This window comes from Marmota marmota, unplaced genomic scaffold, assembly GCF_001458135.2.
Source record: "Marmota marmota marmota unplaced genomic scaffold, marMar, whole genome shotgun sequence".
Taxonomy (NCBI): Eukaryota; Metazoa; Chordata; class Mammalia; order Rodentia; family Sciuridae; genus Marmota; species Marmota marmota.
In genome coordinates this window covers 10,269,243-10,289,514 of record NW_025999990.1, presented here as the reverse complement: position 1 = coordinate 10,289,514, position 20,272 = coordinate 10,269,243, and the positions used below count along the sequence as shown (strand labels likewise).

General features: G+C 35.4%; 1 protein-coding gene across 4 annotated transcripts in view; it reads right to left on the bottom strand.

Annotated features, from left to right (window-relative positions):
- Nucleotides 1–5,893: 5,893 nt before the first annotated feature.
- Lman1 (lectin, mannose binding 1) overlaps nt 5,894–20,272 on the bottom strand; it is a 23,420-nt gene continuing 9,041 nt past the window's right edge. The window contains exons 7-14 of one of the 4 annotated variants that reach the window (XM_048806130.1): nt 19,111–19,169; nt 18,568–18,700; nt 17,037–17,230; nt 16,851–16,921; nt 10,799–10,952; nt 9,674–9,795; nt 9,338–9,400; nt 5,894–6,012 (exon numbers count right to left, since the gene is read on the bottom strand). In XM_048806130.1, the coding sequence (XP_048662087.1) occupies nt 9,364–9,400; nt 9,674–9,795; nt 10,799–10,952; nt 16,851–16,921; nt 17,037–17,230; nt 18,568–18,700; nt 19,111–19,169 (770 nt within the window). In that variant the 3' untranslated portion in view covers nt 5,894–6,012; nt 9,338–9,363. Of the gene's footprint in view, nt 6,013–7,131; nt 9,401–9,673; nt 9,796–10,798; nt 10,953–16,850; nt 16,922–17,036; nt 17,231–18,567; nt 18,701–19,110; nt 19,170–20,272 lie in introns of those variants that run through there. The other 3 variants (XM_015482336.2, XM_048806129.1, XM_015482335.2) reach the window with 3 other exon arrangements.

Here is a 20,272-nt window from a genome sequence, read left to right as displayed (position 1 = left end):
TTTTTTGGCACGGGCGGGTGGGGGGTACTGGGGATTGAACTCAGGGCACTCAACCACTGTGCCACATCCTCAGCCCTATTTTGTATTTTATTTAGAGACAGCCCTATTTTGTATTTTATTTAGAGACAGGGTCAGAACTCACTGTTCTGAGTTACTTAGCTCCTTGCCTTTGCTGAGGTTGGCTTTGAACTTGAGATCTTCCTGCCTCAGCCTCCAGAGCTGCTGGGATTACAGGCATGCACCACAGTGCCCAACAGCAATTCGCTTTTAACGGCAGTACTCAAGATACTACCTGGCAGAGTAGGGGGCACCTGGAGTGTTACCTTTAGTAGGTATATACCCTTGATGCTTTACAAGTCAAGCCACAGGGGTCACTGCCTTCTTTGCTGGCTGCCAGAATAAGACTGCTAGCTACAGTTTAAAAAAATCATTTCTCATTCTGATTTAATGGATCACCTTTGTAAACAGTGATTAGTTGTGACTTAATGCATCTGGGAAAATGTGATAGCATCTGACCCAGAGAATTTACTAGAGAAGCAATAATCCCATTAGTGGAACAGAATTTTAGAAAGATATCACATTCAAACATCACAAATCCACTTAGGTCCTTCTGTTATGATTTTTCTTTTCACATTTAAGCTTAATTCTGTTTCTGTAATTAAGGTTGGTTTGTGGTCTCATTTCGTTTTTGATCTTCTCTGAGGAAATCATGGCCAGTAGATTGTCCTGGCTCAGTTGCCACACCCTCTTAGTGGATGGCACAAGAGCATCTCAGGTGAAACCATGCAGCTAACCTTCATAAAAAGTCAGCAGAACTTGTAGAGAAAAAAGATCACCAAGTGCTGAATGTAGAGGTGAATTAAAGATGCAACTACTGAGATAGATTCTTGATCTCTGTTCTAACTGGGACAAGAACCATGATGAAAACCAAGAGCAAATTAAACATGTAGTCCTAATGAGAATGACTGCCAACTGGAGAAATGTTAGTTGTTCTTGTTTTATATTATAGATACTTTATACATAATTAGTGAGCTATATTGAAATGACAGGCCAAATAGCATGGGTCTTTTCATTTCTATAGAACTAGTCAATATTTTTGTAGACACAAACCCACAGTTATACACCAGCTATGCAAAGAGATTTCTCAAACACTACAGGAAATTTTTTAAATTGAATTACAGGACTTAAAGATCCTTTTATGAACCATCCTGAACAGCTGTAATCAGATAGGTTGTAAGACCATTTGGAATGCTATGGGTGCCCAGCACATCTTAACTATCTCTCTATCAAAATGACCATTTTTAGGAAATGCATCTCAAGTTGACCCTTCCAATCTTCTAGTAATATTCATTAATATTATACTGACATTGTTTTGAGATCCCTAAAGCATTTATCTGGTTGATACTTTTGTGACTAGTCTATTTCAGCTCATACTATCACTTCTTGTTGGGGTAATAATTGTATTCTATTCTGTATCCTGTCGCAGAACTTCCATGCAGGTAGAGAGTGGTAAGCTGGTATAAAGTTGGTGGTTGTTATTCTCAGCAGGACAGGCTGGTCTCCAGGATCTGGTTAAACTTCCATATTGGTACCACATGGAAGGGAAGATGAGCTGGGAACCAAAGACTAATTTCCTAACTTATTGTTGACATAGTGGGTTGACCAGTTTGACCTGAGCTATGCCCACGCTTGGAGTGCAGGTATACTTGGCAAATTGTAGCAACTGTGGGGTGCCTTGCTTAGACTGTTTGCAAAGAAGCACTAAGGAGGCCCTTAGAAGCAGATATCAGAGCTTGTCTCACAAAGTGTTCCATCTCATAGGCATGACATTTTGAATGTTCTCTTTTACTCAGGTTTATCCTGAACAAGGGCCATGAACTCCTTATAGCTATTCCTGTAAAGATGAACCTATAATTAAAAGTGAACAACTGTTCTGAGAACTCTGGCATGGGGCCCTCATATTACTGCTTTTGTACTTTCCTAGCAGAAAGTAACGTGCAGATGGAAGAAAGGCATTCTTCGTTTGTCCACAAACCATCTGTAGTAGTATTTTGTGCTAACAAACTAATGGTGATAGTCTTGTGCTAGCTTGTCCAGGTAATGGGCTGTCCAGATATCTGAATAAATGTTATTTCAGGTGTGCCTGTGAGGGTGTTTATGGAAGAGATTAGCATTTGAATTGGTGGACTAGGTAAAAACAGATGACCCTTCCTAATGTGGGTGGGCATTAATCTTTTTGGTGAAGGCCTAAACATGCCTGAGAAAGCTTGAATTTTCTCTCTGCTTGACTCCTTGAACTGGGACATTGATATTCAGCTGCCCACAGCCCTCTTGGTTCTCAGGCATTCAGACTTAGATAAAATCTATACCATTAGCTCTCTGGTTCTCAGGCCTTTGAACTACACCACTGGCTTCTTGGGTCTCCCAATTGCAGATGGCAGATCATGGGGCTTAGCCTCCATAATCACGAGACAATTCCTTAGTATGTGTGTATTTTTTATATATATAAAAAATGTTTAACACACAAACACACACAATTGGTCCTGCCTTTCTGGAGAACTCTAACACAGACCCATATGGCTGGCTCCTGGAAGCCTACATTACCTCTGTGGGCATGGCAGCCATGAGATGCCTGATCAGACTGCAGAGTGGCTGCAGTGCATGGGAGGAGGGTGTAATTATGCCCAAGAGCAGCAATGGGAGCTAGTATGATGGAACTTGGCAGAAATGGTGCTGCTGCTGAGCTGACATGGCAGCAATGGCAAAGCCCAGAAAAATGAGTAGTGATGGCCAGCAAAGGGGCACGCAGCCATCAGGGGCAGCAGGACCCAGTGGAAACAAAAGGGGTTCAGAGGAAAAGAGAGAAGAAAGAACAAAGACATGTGGTAGCTAACCAGGCAGCTGGCTGGACATGCAAGGATCTGAGAAACTTAACAACTCTTAACACTGTTGAGGACTGTTCCCTTGTCAACAACTCAGGAGCAGGCAGAGAAACAGCCAAAGGCTTAGGGTGCAGTGCTCCGAGTTCAATCCCATAAAATAATAATAGCTGACATTTATTGGGCACAGGCATCCAGTTTGCAGGTTCTGTTTTGGTGCTGTTATAATTCTATCTTACAACTCAAAAAATTGAGGCACAGTTATTAGTAGAGTAGAGGAAAGGGGATGGGGGAGGGAGGAGAAGAGGGAAAGGCTAAGTACTGAGGACTGAATTAGAGCAAATTATATTCCATGCTTGTATAATTATGTCAAAATGAACTCTTAATATTGTGTAACTAAAATGAACTAATAAAAAATAAATTGAGATATGGAGCTGTCCTGACCCCAAGTTTCTTGGTTATTTTCACTTGGAAAGTTGCATCAAATTCCAGGCCCCAAATGGAGCTCAACTTCTTCCCTCACCTCAACTCCCACCCGTTTTCCTGGGCTCCTTATTTTAGGGCTTGGTACCATCCATCCAATTCCTTGAGCAAGAAACAAAATCCTACATTCTTCCTTCTCATTTGCTTCCCCTATCAATCATCATTAGATGCCTGCTATGGTCTGAATGTTTTGTGTTGCTCCAAAATCCATATTTTGAAATTCTAACCCCCAAGTAATGTATGGGGGTGGGCTTTGGAGGTGATTGGGCCATGGGGTGGAGCCCTCATGAACCAGACTAGTGCCCTTATTAAAGAGGCCCAAGCAAGGTCCCTTGCCCCTTCTGCCATCTGAGGACATAGCAAAAAGACAGCCATCTACAAAGCAAGTCATCAGGACACCAAAGTTGCCACTTTGATCTTGGACCTCCCCATCTTCTACAACTGTAGAAATACATTTCCGTTGCTCATGAGCTACTTAATTTATGATATCTTGTTATAGCATCCTGTATGGACTAAGACAATGCCATTATTATTATTTTTTCTTGTATTGGGGATTGAACTCAGAGGCACTTGACCACTGAGCCACATTCCCAGCCTTATTTTGTATTTTATTTAGAGACAGGGTCTCACTGAGTTGCTTAGTGCCTTGCTTTTGCTGAGGCTGGCTTTGAACTCGTGATCCTCCTGCTTCAGCCTCCTGAGCTGCTGGAATTAAAGGCATGCACCACCATGCCTGGCTTATTAGTTTTATCTCTACTATTGCCATAAGTTTTCTACTTTCCAGTTTTCACTGTCTTGGCCTCTTATCAGGCCACCATTTTCCACAGGGAGCAAGTTTCCCTCCAATCTATTCTCCACGAAGCAACCAACTGCAACGTTTGAAATGCAAACATCCTTTACTTAAAACTTTCGTGGCATCTCACTACCTTTTGGATGAAGTCTAATCTAACAGCCTACAGCTTTGAAATCCAATCATCAATTTCCCCTTTATTTTCTGGCGTAACAGGATTGATTATAGGTTCTCAAATAAACAACACTGCTTCTTAACTCCTGGCTTTAGTTCACGTCACTGTGTCTGCCTAGCATAGGTTCTCTTGCAGCCCTCCCTACTTGCATAGCCCCCATACTATCACTGTGGGAGTTAGAATTCCAAAATATGAATTTTAGAACAACACTAACATTCAGATCATACCAAGCATCTAATGATTTAGATAATGTCTGTGGGAAGCCCCCCGAAATCTGCCTTCTGATCTCTTGTAGACTCAGTTTTCTATGTGCATCAGTTCTGGAAAATTCTATTTGTGAGTAGTCATCCCACAATTCTCCCTATTCCTTCTAGTACCCCTTGTGGATTTATATTATACCTCTCTATCAACTGCCAATTTCTCATATTTTGCATTTTAATCTCTGTGATGCATTCTCTGTAATTTTGTTCAGACTTCTTACATATAATGCAATCATTTTTTCAGCAGTGTCCAATTTCATCCTTCTGCCCATATTTAAGTTCTCTGGGTATTAAACTACCAGATAACTTCTTACTCTTACTTCTTTTCAGTGTTCCCTTCCTTCCTTATAATTTCTAGTCTAAATAAACTCAAGTTTTTTAAAGTCATTTACAGTGTACATATTGGTTTTCTTTGTCACTGTTACCCCAGATTCTTGGAGGTGCCAAGTTTTCTATTTACTATTTCTTTCACATTTTTCTTGTTTGGTGTATGATTTTTAGAGCTCATTTCAGTTAGGACTAGATGTTCCGGGTTGTCTGATGTGCTTTTGTTGTGGAATTATTGCTAAAGAGTGCTTTTGTTTTGCCTCCTCCTGGAATTTACCAGACCAGAACTAATTTAGTTTTGGCTTGGAAAATTCCACACCATGCAGGTCATTTGGATGCTACAATGGCATAAAGCATGAGGCTGGGTCTTTAATTTCTATTATAGAGAATTTTGTGCCCTATCCAGAACCCCAAGGAGAGATGATTGTTATGTTTTCTCTTGTCAGCCCACTTCCACTGAAGGAGCAACTTGCCAGGGTCCTAACTTTATCTGAGCATCTTAGCTCAAACCTAATGGGTTTTCCAGGCCCAAAATCACATCCCTTAAGCTCCAACTGAACATATCCTCCAACCACAGTATCAGGGCTTATATAGTTTAGTTTTTGCTATCCTTACCTCTAGCAAGCTCCCTAATCAATCTTTAAATTCTAATTTCTTTCACACTCATCTATGTATTTAAATCTTTTATCCAGCATTTCTTTATGTTTATAGAGGAAAGGGATCCATTAACTTAGTATGTTACTTTTTGAAATCTCTTTATAAAGACTCTCTTTTACAATGCTAACAACCATGTAAGATTATGATGATACTGAAAACCACCTCTAGCAAGTTGCAGAGCCAAGACTCAAACCCAGTTTCACTAGGTTAATGGTATTTGGGGGAAAAAAAAAGATTTAAAAAATTGCCAGTAACTAATAACAACCAAGAGTTCCAGCTTAACTATACTTTTGCCAGCATTTGGTTACTGAAGGTGAAAACATCAAATATATTGTTTTAATATGTACTTTTCATTACCAGCAAGAGTAAATATTTAACAAATGTCATTTCTACTTTCTCCAGTTTCCCTTCCATTTGTTGACACCACAGGAGGCAGATCACCTAAGACAAAGCACAGATGACAGATAAATGAAGTTCTATTGCAGATCAGAGCTTATTTGGAAAACGAAAAGCTCCTTATTACCTGAGATCAATGAAGAAAATAGCAAACTACTAAAATATTTCTTTATTTGAATAAGGTCAGTGTCATTTTTTAAATTCCAGCTAGCATAAAATAACAATCAGGAAAAAAAAAAAAAACTTGACAAAATGTTATCCAATTGAAATTGACAGTGGATAGAAAATCCTTTTAAATTTTTAAGTAATATCATAAAAGAAATATATTAAACAGGCAACACACAGATCTAAAAAGTTGCAAGAGCTGATTTTACACTAGATCTTATAAATAAAAAAAATCCCCAATATAATAATTTGTTCACTATCTCCCTTTGACAAATACATGGACAGGGAAAGATAATCACATCTTAATATTCACAACTGCTTTATGTTCTTTACAAAGACCACATCTCTGCAAAGTGGCAGGGCAGGCAATCCCTTATTCAAGTAATTTCTGTTTTCCCCACGTTATCAAAAAGTACAGTTGTCTGAGATGAAACATCAGCACAATCACAACAAGAAAGCAAGGGCTTTAGCTGGCAGGCTTCAAGATGGGAGTTTCCATGGCTTGACCAGGATCTGAACATAAGCCGCCACCAAAGTACCAAGAGCTACAAGTAATAACCTGGATTTAGTTTGTAGTCACTAATGAACCAAGAATTTTAGTAAAAGAAACATTAAGTAAATTTTACATATAAAAGAATCAGTGCACATTTGCTAATAATTTCACTGATAATAAAAAATATTATGCTCTCAACTCAGCATTAAGCCAACAAAAGACCTATTTTTCACTCTCCATTTTAGTGGTTCTCAACCATTAGTGTGCTCAGAATCATCTGAGATGCTTGTTGAACACTGATACTCTGAAGCCCTCCCACCCCTGAGTTTTAATACAGGTGATTTGGAATGGGGCCCTGAAATCTGTATTTTAAACAAGCACTCCATGACCCAGTCTGGTCCATGGACTATACTTTAAGAAACACTAATATGCCTTTAACACATAACAGAACATTGGTTATTGTGACTTCATGGTAAAGTTTCAAGCTGAATAAAACATTCAAACAATTGGAATACAAATAAGTATATTAAATAAGGGCATCAGCCATTATGTAATTGAATTTTCTTTTTAAAAGTGGCATCATAAACACAACAACTTACATTAAAAATTTTAAATAAATTTTGTTTTAATCCAAGGCACCTGTAAAATACTTGCTGGTGTGAGAGAAGTGACTAAATTCAATTATACATAATAGTTCAAAAATGAAAAAATTCTGGCAGTGATTGATTTTTCCACGACCGAAACACTTTGTTAAAAAATGAGCTACTTGATGATTTTGAGGAAAACAAATTTCAAATAATAAGATAAATGTCCTACATGAACTATTTTACTGATTTTCAAGCAAGTTAAATTAATAAGAAAAAAATTCATGCTCATTCTCTTTCATAACAACCATCTCCACTAGTATTAGGAACAATCAGAAGAATTCCCCTTGAATTCTAACCTGAAAAGTGTATACTGCATAGATCCTGTATTTCTTTAATGTTCAGGCACATGTAACCATGGGCTTTAAAAAATACTGGACTTGGCAGCCTTTATCTCAAGAGGATTTCCCAAGTTCCACAGTATATAACATATTCTTCTGAGGGTAGTTATTTTTTTTTCATGGAATATGAGTAAATTCTGTGATGAATGATGTCTCCGAAACATGAATTTCAAAATGTTAACACAAAGGAGAAATGTGAGAGGAACTTTTTCAACGTTGAAGTGACCGAAGTAGAGTGAGTCGTCATTAGTTATTCTCTTTCTGTGTTCTAGGATAAACACTTACACAAGAAGCAATCCAAGACTGTTCGCACACACAGTGCTAGTTAGGTACTGCTATACTGGCACAGTTCTTCACGAAGTCTTTATAGAAATTTTAGGTCATTAGCCCAATCTGTAAATGACATTTGAGAGGAATCTTGGGAAGGCTTGGAAGAATTCAATAGTACTATTTTATAAAACAATATTACTCTCGATCCTATGGCAAAGGAAAGAGAATCAAATCACTTTAGGTAAAAGAGTATTTTGAAGCAAGCAAAAGTAAGTCTACATCAGGTGTGAAAACAAAAACTAAATCTGTATTTATAAAATGTCATTTACAGATGGTTTCTCTAATACCCAGAACTATGTACAAAGACTATAAAATCTCCTTCCAGTCTAACATTTCATGGTTAAGTTTACTAACAAGTGCTTTACAACATCCTTAGTTCTGGCATTAAAAGGAAGAAATCAGAAGTATTTTGCTCTGTTTTTCAATTTTTGCCTTCAAAAATCTTAAAACTGCTTCTAAATCAAGCCTCCTTAATGTAAGAGTACACAAGGAGTAACAAATCCTGGGTTACACAGAGTAATGTAAACCACAGTGTAGTGGTAGGTTTTGTGAACTCAAAATATTCTTAAAACATGCAATCTGAGCTGAAATTCATTGGACAAAATGAGAGAAATAAATTCCTTAAATTAAAAATATAAGTACAAACAAATTATTTTTTATAATATTGAATGAAGACACTCAAGAATATGGGCCATCCTGAAATGAATACATCACCAGGCAAAATAACCATTAAAAACTATTATCAGAGGAATGTTTTCATCTAAGTGACTTTTTAGGCAAAATGCAGCTCTTAATTTTTCCCTAAAATTTCCTTTAACGGTGAGATGTAGCATTGATAATCAGAGGGAAAAACATTTCATTAAACATTCTGAAGCTTATTAACCACATCATAAAGCTCTGAGACAAAACATTCTTTGATTCCAGAGGGAGCTATATTAAGATTAAAGAACTGCAAAGCCAGGTCTTAGTTTAGGAAATTCCAACCTTTAAGACTTTGGTGACAAAATACGATGGAGAGCTGTTACTGAGACCCATATTCTGGGAGGCAAGAGGACAAGTGTGTTTATGTTAAATAAATAAGCCTCTCCATATTAGAGACTTAGTGGGTTACACTCAGATCCATTTTCTATTATTTCTATTTTTTATTTTCTAGTATTTATCCTCTTGTCAATATTTATTCAGTGGCTACATTCTACTAACCAGTTCACTGAAATTTAAACAGATTTATGTACTATGAATAAATTTACATGTGGTTATCTTTAAGGTTTATTCTTACCGAAAAAAAAAAAAATCAATGTTTAAACAATGTTTTATTTTATATAAAATTTAATAATTTAGACTATGAAGTAATTTAAATACTTAAAAGTCCCTCAAAAAGACATTTTGTACATACATACATGATGTACACACATGAAAATGGTGGTCAAAAGAATTTTTTGGCAGCTGCTTCTTGCTGAGTCCTACAAAAAAAAGAAAAGAAAAAAAAACTGAAAGAAGTTCTTCACATTAAACTTAGGAAAGAAACAGGATTGCTTAAAATATTGATGCCTTTAAAATATAAAATACATTAAGATAAGAATATATTCTATGTATGTACTCCAAATGTGAACTGAAATAGACTAGAAATAATATTTGCTTTGTATCTGAAAGTTGCATTATGGGTATATATAACTTCATACAGTATTTTAAATTAAACACAGAAAATAATTATGTCAAATTTCACGGAGACTCACCTATACACGATGTAACCAATGAACAGCAGTGTCTGTACAATTACAAATACGATGAAGTGAACCGTCGATAAACATGATGGAAATGGTGGTAGTTCTGGGCATTTTGATCTTTCATTGGACGGCTATAATTATAATTAGTCAAATTAGTAGCTTGGAAAAAGACATACATGAAACTTTATAAAACTTGTGGTTTATTATACAAACAAGTATTTTGATTAATTCATCCCTAGAAATATCTTCTATCATTTCAACTTTTCCTTTTTTTTTTTTAATTTAAAAATGAAAAAAATTTTTAAGAGTAGTTGACATGAGATGGTTTCTACCTTATCACACTGCCTTCTGGCTCTTGTCTTCACTAAGGATGATGATGATTTTGAAAGTTTTAGAGATGAGAAGTAATACAAACCACATTCCCCTGGACACTTTCAGTGCACACTTGCTGCACTAGTGTGTTTACCAATAGCCCACCCTTCACTTTCAAAAGTGTTTCAGTTCAGAAAATAAATGGCACAGTTATCCTGCCAATAAACTACCAACATAATAGCTCTTACTTACCATCATTCTCTCCAATCTCACAGCATTCAATATTACTCACTACTGTTCTAAAAAACATTTCTCTTCCTATTCCATATGTATTGTTCTTGATATAGTTACATCTACCCAGCACAGTTCTTCAGGACATATATATTACCCAAACCATCCTGGCCTTAGCCATGGATCAGAGAAGATACTAAAATGGTAATCAGAGAATATTTTCATTAAATGATAATGTAAATCCTACATATAAAACTTAACAAAGAAATCAAAATATATAGAAATTTGAAAGACATGGACCAATTCTACCCTGAATAATAAAAATGAACTTCAGCTAGCTGGGCATGATGGGATGATCACAGGTTGGAGGCCAGTCTAAGCAACTTAGTGAGTTTAGTCTCAAAATAAAATTAATTAAAAGGGTTGGGAATTTAGCTCAGTGGTATAGCCCCAGTACCCGCCTCCCCCCCGCCAAAAAAAGGTATTAACACTAACTAATGTTAAAATATTTTCAACAGAATAAAAGTAGACCATGCATTCTTCCTTTTCTAAGGAAGTCTATAACAGTTACAGAAAAAGAAACAAAGTTACCACATTTCGCTGTACTAAGATGTCTATGTCCCTCTTCACTATGTGCAGGTGCTCCTTGATGTCCATGAAGTGCTGTGTGGTCTCATAGACTCCTCCTGCAGAACTGGGGTGCTGTATCCCACTGACCAGTCTGACAGTTTCACTCATGGAATTCCTGAAACACAAAATCTCTTTATATAATGAAATCACTAAAAAGATGATTGACTTTTTCAGTCACAGATTTCAAATGGTTATACTTTTTGAAGCTTAATAATCAGATCACATACACATATACACACACAAAAAAAAGGGTAAAGAAAGTATTTAAACTCAGAATTGTCTTCAAAACTAGAAAATGATTTATAAAACTACAGCTTAATACTACGGCTTTATTCTTCACTAAAGGCCACCTAAAAATAATACATAGAGAGTACTACCAAATAATCTATATTAAAACCAGCAACGTGGGCTGGGATTGTAGCTCCGTGATGGAATGTGAGGCACTGAGTTTGATCTTCAGCACCACATAAAAATAAATAAATAAAATAAAGGTTAAATTCTGAATAATATAATGGATATTAATTACTCTTAATAAATTGTAAGAAATCTTTCCAGTGTTTTCAATGTTTTACAGCAAAGGATTAAGCAGACCTGAACTCTGCAAATCCTATGCATTCTAAAGTTTTTCAGGACTGCCCTTGATCAGGTCATCTCTGTAAGCACCTGGAATATGCTGCCCAATAAAGAGTTATTTTTCTGGGGTGTTGGGCCTGGCCAGTTTATGCAAACTCTGATTTATGAGAATTCTGTTTTTGTTTGCCTACAGTCATAAAGAAACTGATGACAGAGTGTTTGTGGTCAGCTACACGGGTGCTCCATTTATAATGACTGACCTCTAATAAAAATCCTAGATGCCAAGGCTTGGGTAAGCTTCCCTAGATGGCAGCACTTGGCACATATTGTTTGTCACACATTGCCGTTGGGAGAATTAAGTATAGAAGATCCTTGACTTTCGAAATTTACAGTCTGACAAACTCCTTATAAAACGAAAATATAAGTTAAAAGTGCATTTAGTACAACTAAGCAACAGCACATCATTGCTTAGCAACCCAGCACACTATAGAGTACTGGTTGTTTACCCTCATGACTACATGGGCTGATAGGGTCTGTGGTTAGATACTGCTGTCTAGTATTGCAACTAAGTATTATCCCACACATTGTTAGCCTGGGAAAAGATCAAACTTGAAAATTTGAAGTGCAATTTCTATTGTATGTGTATCACTTTTGTATAATGGTAAAACTGAAAAATTTAAATTGGGGACCATCTGTACCATCTGTGAGAACACTAGCAGAGGACAAACAGAAGCTGGAGCCTCTTTCTCCTGGACTCAACTCTCTGCACCTTTTTTCTTTGCTATTTTGCTTAATACCTTTTTGTTGTATTAAACTATAACCATGAGTATAACAGTTTTTCTGAGTTCTGCGAAGACTTCTGGTAAATCTTAGAATCCTAGGGGACTTTGTAACCCCAAACACAAATCCAACTACTGTTTTCTCCTTGCAGTTCTACCAGATGGTCCCTATACAAACTAGTGCTTCAACCAGAAGCCAACCAAAGAAGAATCTATTTGTTCCAAATATAAAGGAAAAACTGGTTGGTATGCTGAGATGGTGTGATATTCTCCAACATGATATTATTTTGAAGGGTAATTCTGACTTCATGCAACATTTTGTCTTAACATACTGACTTCAGAATATAATTTAATGCAAGATGTGATTCCACTATTCATACGTAAAATAAGGAGTTCTACCACTGAGTATGCCCTTTCAATATGAATCTGTAAGCATGATAGTAAGAAATTACAAACATTTTTCTTTAAAAATTGCAGAAATATAACAGGCTTTTTATTAATAAGGAAATAAATTTACCTGAAAATATCATTATTTTACCTACTAAGCACTTAAAAAGGTATATATTAACACTTATATTACAAATTATCTTCAAGTCTGGAAATTTCTTTTGTGAGGTAAATAAAATACAACTGGCAACTGTTGAAGCTGAGTGATGGATACACAGATATTCATTGTACTATTCTATTTCTGTGGATGTTCGAAAGTGGCCACAAAATCTAAAACTCAAGTGTCTCTATAATGTTTGCTATTTATTGCTCAGATTTTATCTCCCACTACTCCTTTTTACCTGTCTTGGCTCTAGCCATTCCTTGAAAAATATCCTTTCCCTTTAAGCCTCTGGATGTTCTTTCTAGTAAAATCCCTCCACTATAGGTTACCTTTCCTCTACATTCTCCCCTGGATCCTTCCCTAACAAACACAGTCAGTCCTCCCACATGGAGACTTTCCTACTTTGGATCTGCACAGATGGATCAGCATAAGCCCCCTGAGAATGAGTTTTATGTCTCTGATTTCCTACCAGTGTCTGCAATTATGGTTCAATTTGGAGGAATAAATACAAAGTTATCCCACTCATTTCCCTGGAATAAAATTTTAAAAGAAGAGCTCTACTAGAAGAAAGCAAAAAGAAGACACTCAAATCTCAGAATTAATTAGAAATAGCATAGTTATGTCAGACTAAATGTTAAGTTTTAAAAAACTGTATTTGACTTAAAGAAGCAATGAAGACTTTAAAACTAGCTATAAAATATCTCAAGTGCTTTCTGAATCAATATCATATATTGATTAAAATTTATTTCCATGGCACAAGTGCTCAAGAAAATTCATGAGGCTAAGCTTTTCCATTAAAACACCAATTAAGGATTATATTTTAATACACTTGAAATACTTACCAAGACTGAAACCTCCCATGTAATATAAATTTCTTACATAACTCCATTTAAGAATATTGCTTCCCAGAAGTACGAACTTGCTTACATAGAAATGTCTTTTTGGTATACAAAAATTGAGTCTCTTAATGTTCTCTCATTCAATCATTCATTTGTTTGCCTGTGATTCTGCTAACATTTATTTGGTACATGTTATGAGCCAGGCAATTTTTAGGGAAATAAACTGTGTGAGAAAAATGTAATTCCTGCCCTGTTGAGCCAACAGTCTTGCAAGAGAGCAATGTCTTAGAATATAGAGTTCTGCAAATAAAGATGTGTTGAACTTTCCTGGGCACCTAGAGCAGAGTATTAAAGAATGAGGATGGGTCTATGAGGCAGAATTGTCGTGAAAGGGGGCATAGATCAAGTGAAAAGAGGATAGAAACCCAGAGAAAACATCTTTTAAGAGATGTTGGAAAGAAGATCAACACGTGAAGAAAACTAAATGGAAGCAGAGAGGCCAAAGAGTGAGCAGTATGCTAGAAATCTTGAAAGGAAAAAGTTTTGAGATGAAGAAGTGGGAAAAGGTTCAATGCTACAGAAAAGAGGCTGAACTACATGCTTTCTAAGACCTCTACAGAAAAAAAAAGAAAAAAAAAATTATAACTTTATGGGAACATGAAAATCCTTTATAAAGACACAAATCTTCCTTTCCATTAAAGACAAATATTTCCTATCTCTTCACATTTTTCCTGAACCTTAATTCCAAAGAAAAAGCTCTATAGGACCAATTCAAAATTTGAGCTTAGTTTTGGTTAATTTATTGCATGCATGACATTTGTTCTCCACTAGTAAGTGGGAGTTTGTAAGGACTATCAAATATCCTAAGGAATTCCTAACCACTACTTAAACTTTAAGGTGTTCTAATACTACTGCAATGTGAAACAAACAAAGCACAAGGGTTTCTAGAGTATGAAGACTTAAGAAAATGCACATGTGCAAAAGAAAAACAGGAAGAACAAACCAGAAACTAATGTAATTGCTTGTCAACAGAGATACTGGGAAAAGGTCTGAAAGAAAGGGAGAAAGGACTGAGGAGTGATAGCAGGGAAGAAAGAGAAAGCAATATTTCCTTGGAAGGATATATCCTGGCGGGGAGGGGGTCTGAATAAGTAATTAGTTTAATTGATTATATTTTATCAATGTTAATTTCCTGGTTATGACAATTATACTGTGGTCATATAAGATGTCAACATTAGGGGAAGATGGGTAAAAGATTTTTATGGAAATTTTCTGTACTATTTTTGCAGCATTTGAAGTCTAAAACAGATGAAAATAAAAAAATTCAAATGTTATGTTACATGATCAAGTTGATTTTCAAAAGAACTCTATTCATTTAGCTAAACTATCTGAATAGCTCAACTATTCAGTTGGCAATCATGAGTTCACAATATGAAAAAATTTTTAAGTGCCAAAAAACAGAATTAAAGAAATAGAAATTTTCAGTTATAAGTTGAGTGGTTTTCATCTTTAGATGTCAGGAACATCACCTTCTGTTTAATCCAGTTTAATTTCCTAATCCTAAATAATATACCTTGACATTCTTGTTTGTCAAGGATTATACTGGTCAGGATAGTGCTCTAAAGCATTAGCTTATGGAAACGTGAAACTCTGGCTTGTTTTCTCTGCTCAAGGAATTGAGAAATGTTAATCGTCTGCATAAGTAAATCATTCTCATCAGAAACTTATCATTCAACACTCTGCTCTTTGTCTCTCTTAAGAGTACAAGATAAGAATGAAAAAGAGGCGGTTACACATTATTTCCTTTAAAATGTTTTCATGCCATAAAAAAAAGAATACCTGCATCCAATTAATTTATATTATAGTCCTACAATGCTAAACATGCTCATTCCCTAGTATTTCTCATAGAATTGCTATATGTCACATTCCATATTCTTTTAATATTTTCTACATACAAGCACACACCTGACTCTGTCAAGTTAGCTTTTCTAAAGACATTAAAGATTTTTTTCCAGGTTAAAACTATTAAAAATTTAGATGTTTATAGTTTCTAAATATCAAAAATTCTTTTTTTATTATTTAAAACTTATATAATTTCATACTGCTAAATTTCTGGGGTTTTTTTCCATATTTTATTGTGTATTGTCATTGTGTAATGCACATAATTACATAATGATACATAATGGTGAGATTTGTGGTTATATATTCATACATGCACACAATACAACAATATAATTTGGCCAATATCATTTTGAAGTACTTCCCGTTTCCTTCCTGTCCTCCCTCCCTTTGGTCCCTTTCCTCTATTTTACTGATTTCCCGTTGATTTTATTGAGATTCCCCCACTTTTCTTTTCCTTTTTCCTCTCTAGCTTCCAAAATTTTCACTAATTTATATCACAGCATTTCTTGGATAGAGGTGAAATAATTTTGATGATGTGAAAACAAACATATATTAGGTGTTAAACAACAACAACAAACAAAGCAAAAGTAAGAAAAAAAAAGTCTATGAACATAATGCCTAAACATGCATTCTATTATGAGTTTGAGTCTTCTTTTTCATGAAAAGGAAAGAAATTCTTTTACTTCTTTTTTTTTCACATCTTCATAGATGTATTTTGTATAACGATGAGGGTTTCCTTCCACCATCCATGCAATTCCCCTTCTCCCTCCCTTTCCCTCTCACCCCTCTTCCCTATCTAGAGGTAATCTTCTTCCCATGCTCTTCCTCCCTACCCCATTTTGAGTCACCCCCCTTATATCAGAGAAGACATTCAGCATTTCTTTTTTTGGGACTGGCTAAGTTCACTTAGCATAATCTGCTCTAATGCTATCCATTTCCCTGCAAATGCCATGATCTTATTATTTTTTAGTGCTGAGTAATATTCCATGTGTATAAATGCCACATTTTTTTTATCCATTCATCCATTGAAGGGCATCTAGGTTGGCTCCACAGTTTAGCTATTGTGAATTGTGCTGCTATAAACATTGATGTGGTTGTGTCCTTGTAGTATGCTGTTTTTAGGTCCTTTGGGTATAGTCTGAGAAGAGGAATAGCTGGGTCAAATGGTGGTTCCATTCCCAGCTCCAAGGAATCTCTATACTGCTTTCCAAATTGGCTGCACAATTAAAAATTCTTATGTTTATAGTCCCCTATTTATAAAATGAATCAAGAATGTGATTGATCCCTCATAATAACACAGTGCATGCATGCATACCTTCACTAGGATAAAGATACCACTTAACACTGAAACACGACTTTGATGCACTTACTTCATTTCATTTACTTGTCTCAGAATCTCATGATGAGTTTTCACAACAGTATCCAATTCTTGTTGAGTGATCTGGAAGAAAAAAAGATGGTCAGCTAGCTCAATAATCCTCATTTTATAGCCTTTCTTTTCTACTCTAATCCAAGAGAGGCAAAATAAGGCATATTTGCATGTTCCGAAAACTCACCTGCCCATGCTGCCCTGGGATCCCTGATCCTCTCTTAGAGATTTCTTCTGTCAGGGAAGAGACATATCTTCTCTGTTCATCAAGAATCATATCTAATTGTCGGTTCAGCTGCTTGATTTCAAGATGAATACGATTCTGTCCTTCAAAGATTTGTCTTAGCTCACGATCTCCTACACTCTCAAATATTTCATCCGCTGCAAAGTAATTATGAATTAAAATTAGAATCACCTATATATACTTATATATAAGTGATTACTAAAATACTGTAACCAAACAAAGGGTAAACAGACACCAAAATTAAAACATTTCCAACACAGTAGTATAATCTTCCAAAGAGAAAATGTGTAAATAATTAATTTAATTATGACTCTTACTATTTGTTTTTTGCCATTTCTAGTGGCTGAACATTTATAAATTCCATTTAAATTTGTCATTTAAAAGTAATTTTTTCTTTCATATATATTGTATAATTCTGTCCGTTTGAATAGGCAGAACTAATGTAGGGTGACAGAAATCAAAATGGTGATGGGCTCTGTGGAGAGGGATTTTGATGTGAAGGAGGCACCAGGGAGCTTTCTAAAGTGAAAAAAATATACTGGGTGATAGTTAAGTAGGTGGAAACATTTTTCAAAATTCACCAACTACACTTTTCACATACTTAAAAGAAAGACGTTTATGCTTCATTTTTATCTTCTTCAAGTCTGGATGACACTGGTGATCATTACACTACACAGTGTTAAATGTTTGCCACAGGCTTTAAGTACAGCAGTGATTGTTTATGTGCACAAGGAAAACCAGGTAATAAAAACCAGTCTTAACATTATATTTTTGACATTATTAATTTAATAAGCAAGATCTGAATTACATTGGCTTAGAAAAGTACTTTATTTATTTATTTATTAGTTTTTGTTGGATACAACATCTTTATTTTATTTTTATGTGGTGCTGAGGATCAAACCCAGTGCCCACACATGCCAGGCGAGCACACTACCACTTAAGCCACATCCCCAGCCCTAGAATAGTACTTTAAAATACTAAATATTCAAGTCCAGGATTCTATTAGTAGTAAGGAGAGAAGTGGATTAGATATCATTTCACATTATTCTGACAATAGTTTTGATAGTTTTTAAGTATTATCTCTATGCTAAAAAGGAAAATAGTACCACTAAAAGGAGAGACATAAACCTTGGATGATTTCATTTAGCAAATACCTGCTGAGCCTCACTAGCACAGTAATGTTCTGGGTTACTTTTTAGGTTTAGAGAACATAATAAGTGTAATCCCTGCCCCATGGAGCTCAAGCACTAGTGGTGTAGGATTCTATACAACTGTGGCATTCATTACTGACACTAAGATAAGGTCTCACTTTTAAGGTCTTTCAACTCTTGAGGACTGAAAATTTGTTCATAAATTGTTTCCAAAAAATTACTTAGAGCTTACTAGGTCAGAGAGCAGGGGGTGAGATAGGAAACACATGGAATCATGCATCCAATTTACAGCCACCATGGATGTCAGCTTTGCTACCACTCACCAGGCTGTCCCTGAAGGTCAGGGTGATCCTTCTGGAATTCCTCTTTTTTTTTGTCCAATTCTTGTTGAAAGTGCTCAAATTCCTCCTGATACTTTTCTTTTTCTTTTTCTGAAATTTCTTTATCTGGTGTAGGCTTTATTGGAGTTTAAGAATAAATCATAAAAAAGATAAGAGAACCTGTGAGACATTTCAACATATGTTGTTTTTCTTATGTTCACTATTCTACCACCAGCTGAAAGGTTAACATAAAATGGTTATTCCTTTTTATTGAAAAAAAAACTTTACTCTTGCTACTAATATTAACAACAAAAATAACAATAACCACTATTACTTGCTCTAAGTATACTGTCTCTTTTAATCCTTACATCATGAAGTGGCCAGGACAAACATCTGTTCTGCCAATAAAAATATTATATACTAGAGAGGTTAAGTAACTTGTACATGATCATACAGCAGGAAGGTCAGTCTTCCCGAGTTTTCAGCCATGAGGCATAACCATTGAAAATTGAAAATACACTTTGAAAAACAAATATATGTACTCACTGGCTCCTTTCCAGGCTCAGTCAATTGGAAAGTCAGAAAAGAAAGAACATCATGGTCATCTACAAATTAAAAAAAAAAAAAAATTCCATAATATATTATTTTTATAGCTGTGAATTTATATTTATTGCTTTTAAAATAATGATAAATAAGCTGTAATTTGATAAAGGCAATGGTTCTCTGTGACCTTAAGGGCAAAAATTCATCTGAAAGATTTACATTAAAAGTAATCCAAATTCACTTTCTTAAACCCTAAATCACAACATTTAACAATTTTAACATATAACAGATGCTTAACAAATGTCTAATAAGGAATAAACAATAAACAAATAGACAAAATCCTGTTAATATATTTCCTATACCTAACTGTCTCTGAGTCTATTTCATCACATGTATTGGTTATTTAAATAAAAAATATTTATTTTACTCACATGGAAGCCACAAATAACTTTATGTTTTATCTAAAATCACATAAAATCAAATTAATGTCAAGCTGTTTAAGCTAAAAGCAGAGACTCAGCAGGTTGTCTTGGTTAGTTACACCCACAGAGTAGAACAATTATCTACAGTGTGCATCAGTCTTCATGCTTTCTACCACTCATGGAAATCGAGAGATGCAGGCAAATTCAATCCAGAAAACTGTGATTCTTCACAGTACACTGAGAAACTTGAACAGAAATCATGTGGTCTAAAAGGGCAGGGATCAGACCTTCTTGGGCTAACCATTATAGGCCATGTGATCTTCAGAACCTTTCACATAAGATTTGACAAATTCATCTAAAAATAGGAAAAATGTGGTCTCTCTTTCCACCCTCCCTGGGTTGCATAGAACGATCCATACATTTGAAAAGTATTTAAAACTACAATGCCATATAAACACAAAATTGGGTTAATGTGGAGTAACTTCATTTATTACCACACAAGAGAAAAAATGATCACTGAATGTTGGTATAAAGTTTGGTCCCCAAATAAAATTTCCTCAGATTGCCAAATTCACTTATATATGATGTGACAACACTTAGGGTCCTAAAACATATGACAATTAACCTTTTTTTAAAAAAATTTTTATTGTTGGTTGTTCAAAACATTACATAGTTCTTGATATATCATATTTCACACTTTGATTCAAGTGGGTTATGAACTCCCATTTTTACCCCGTATACAG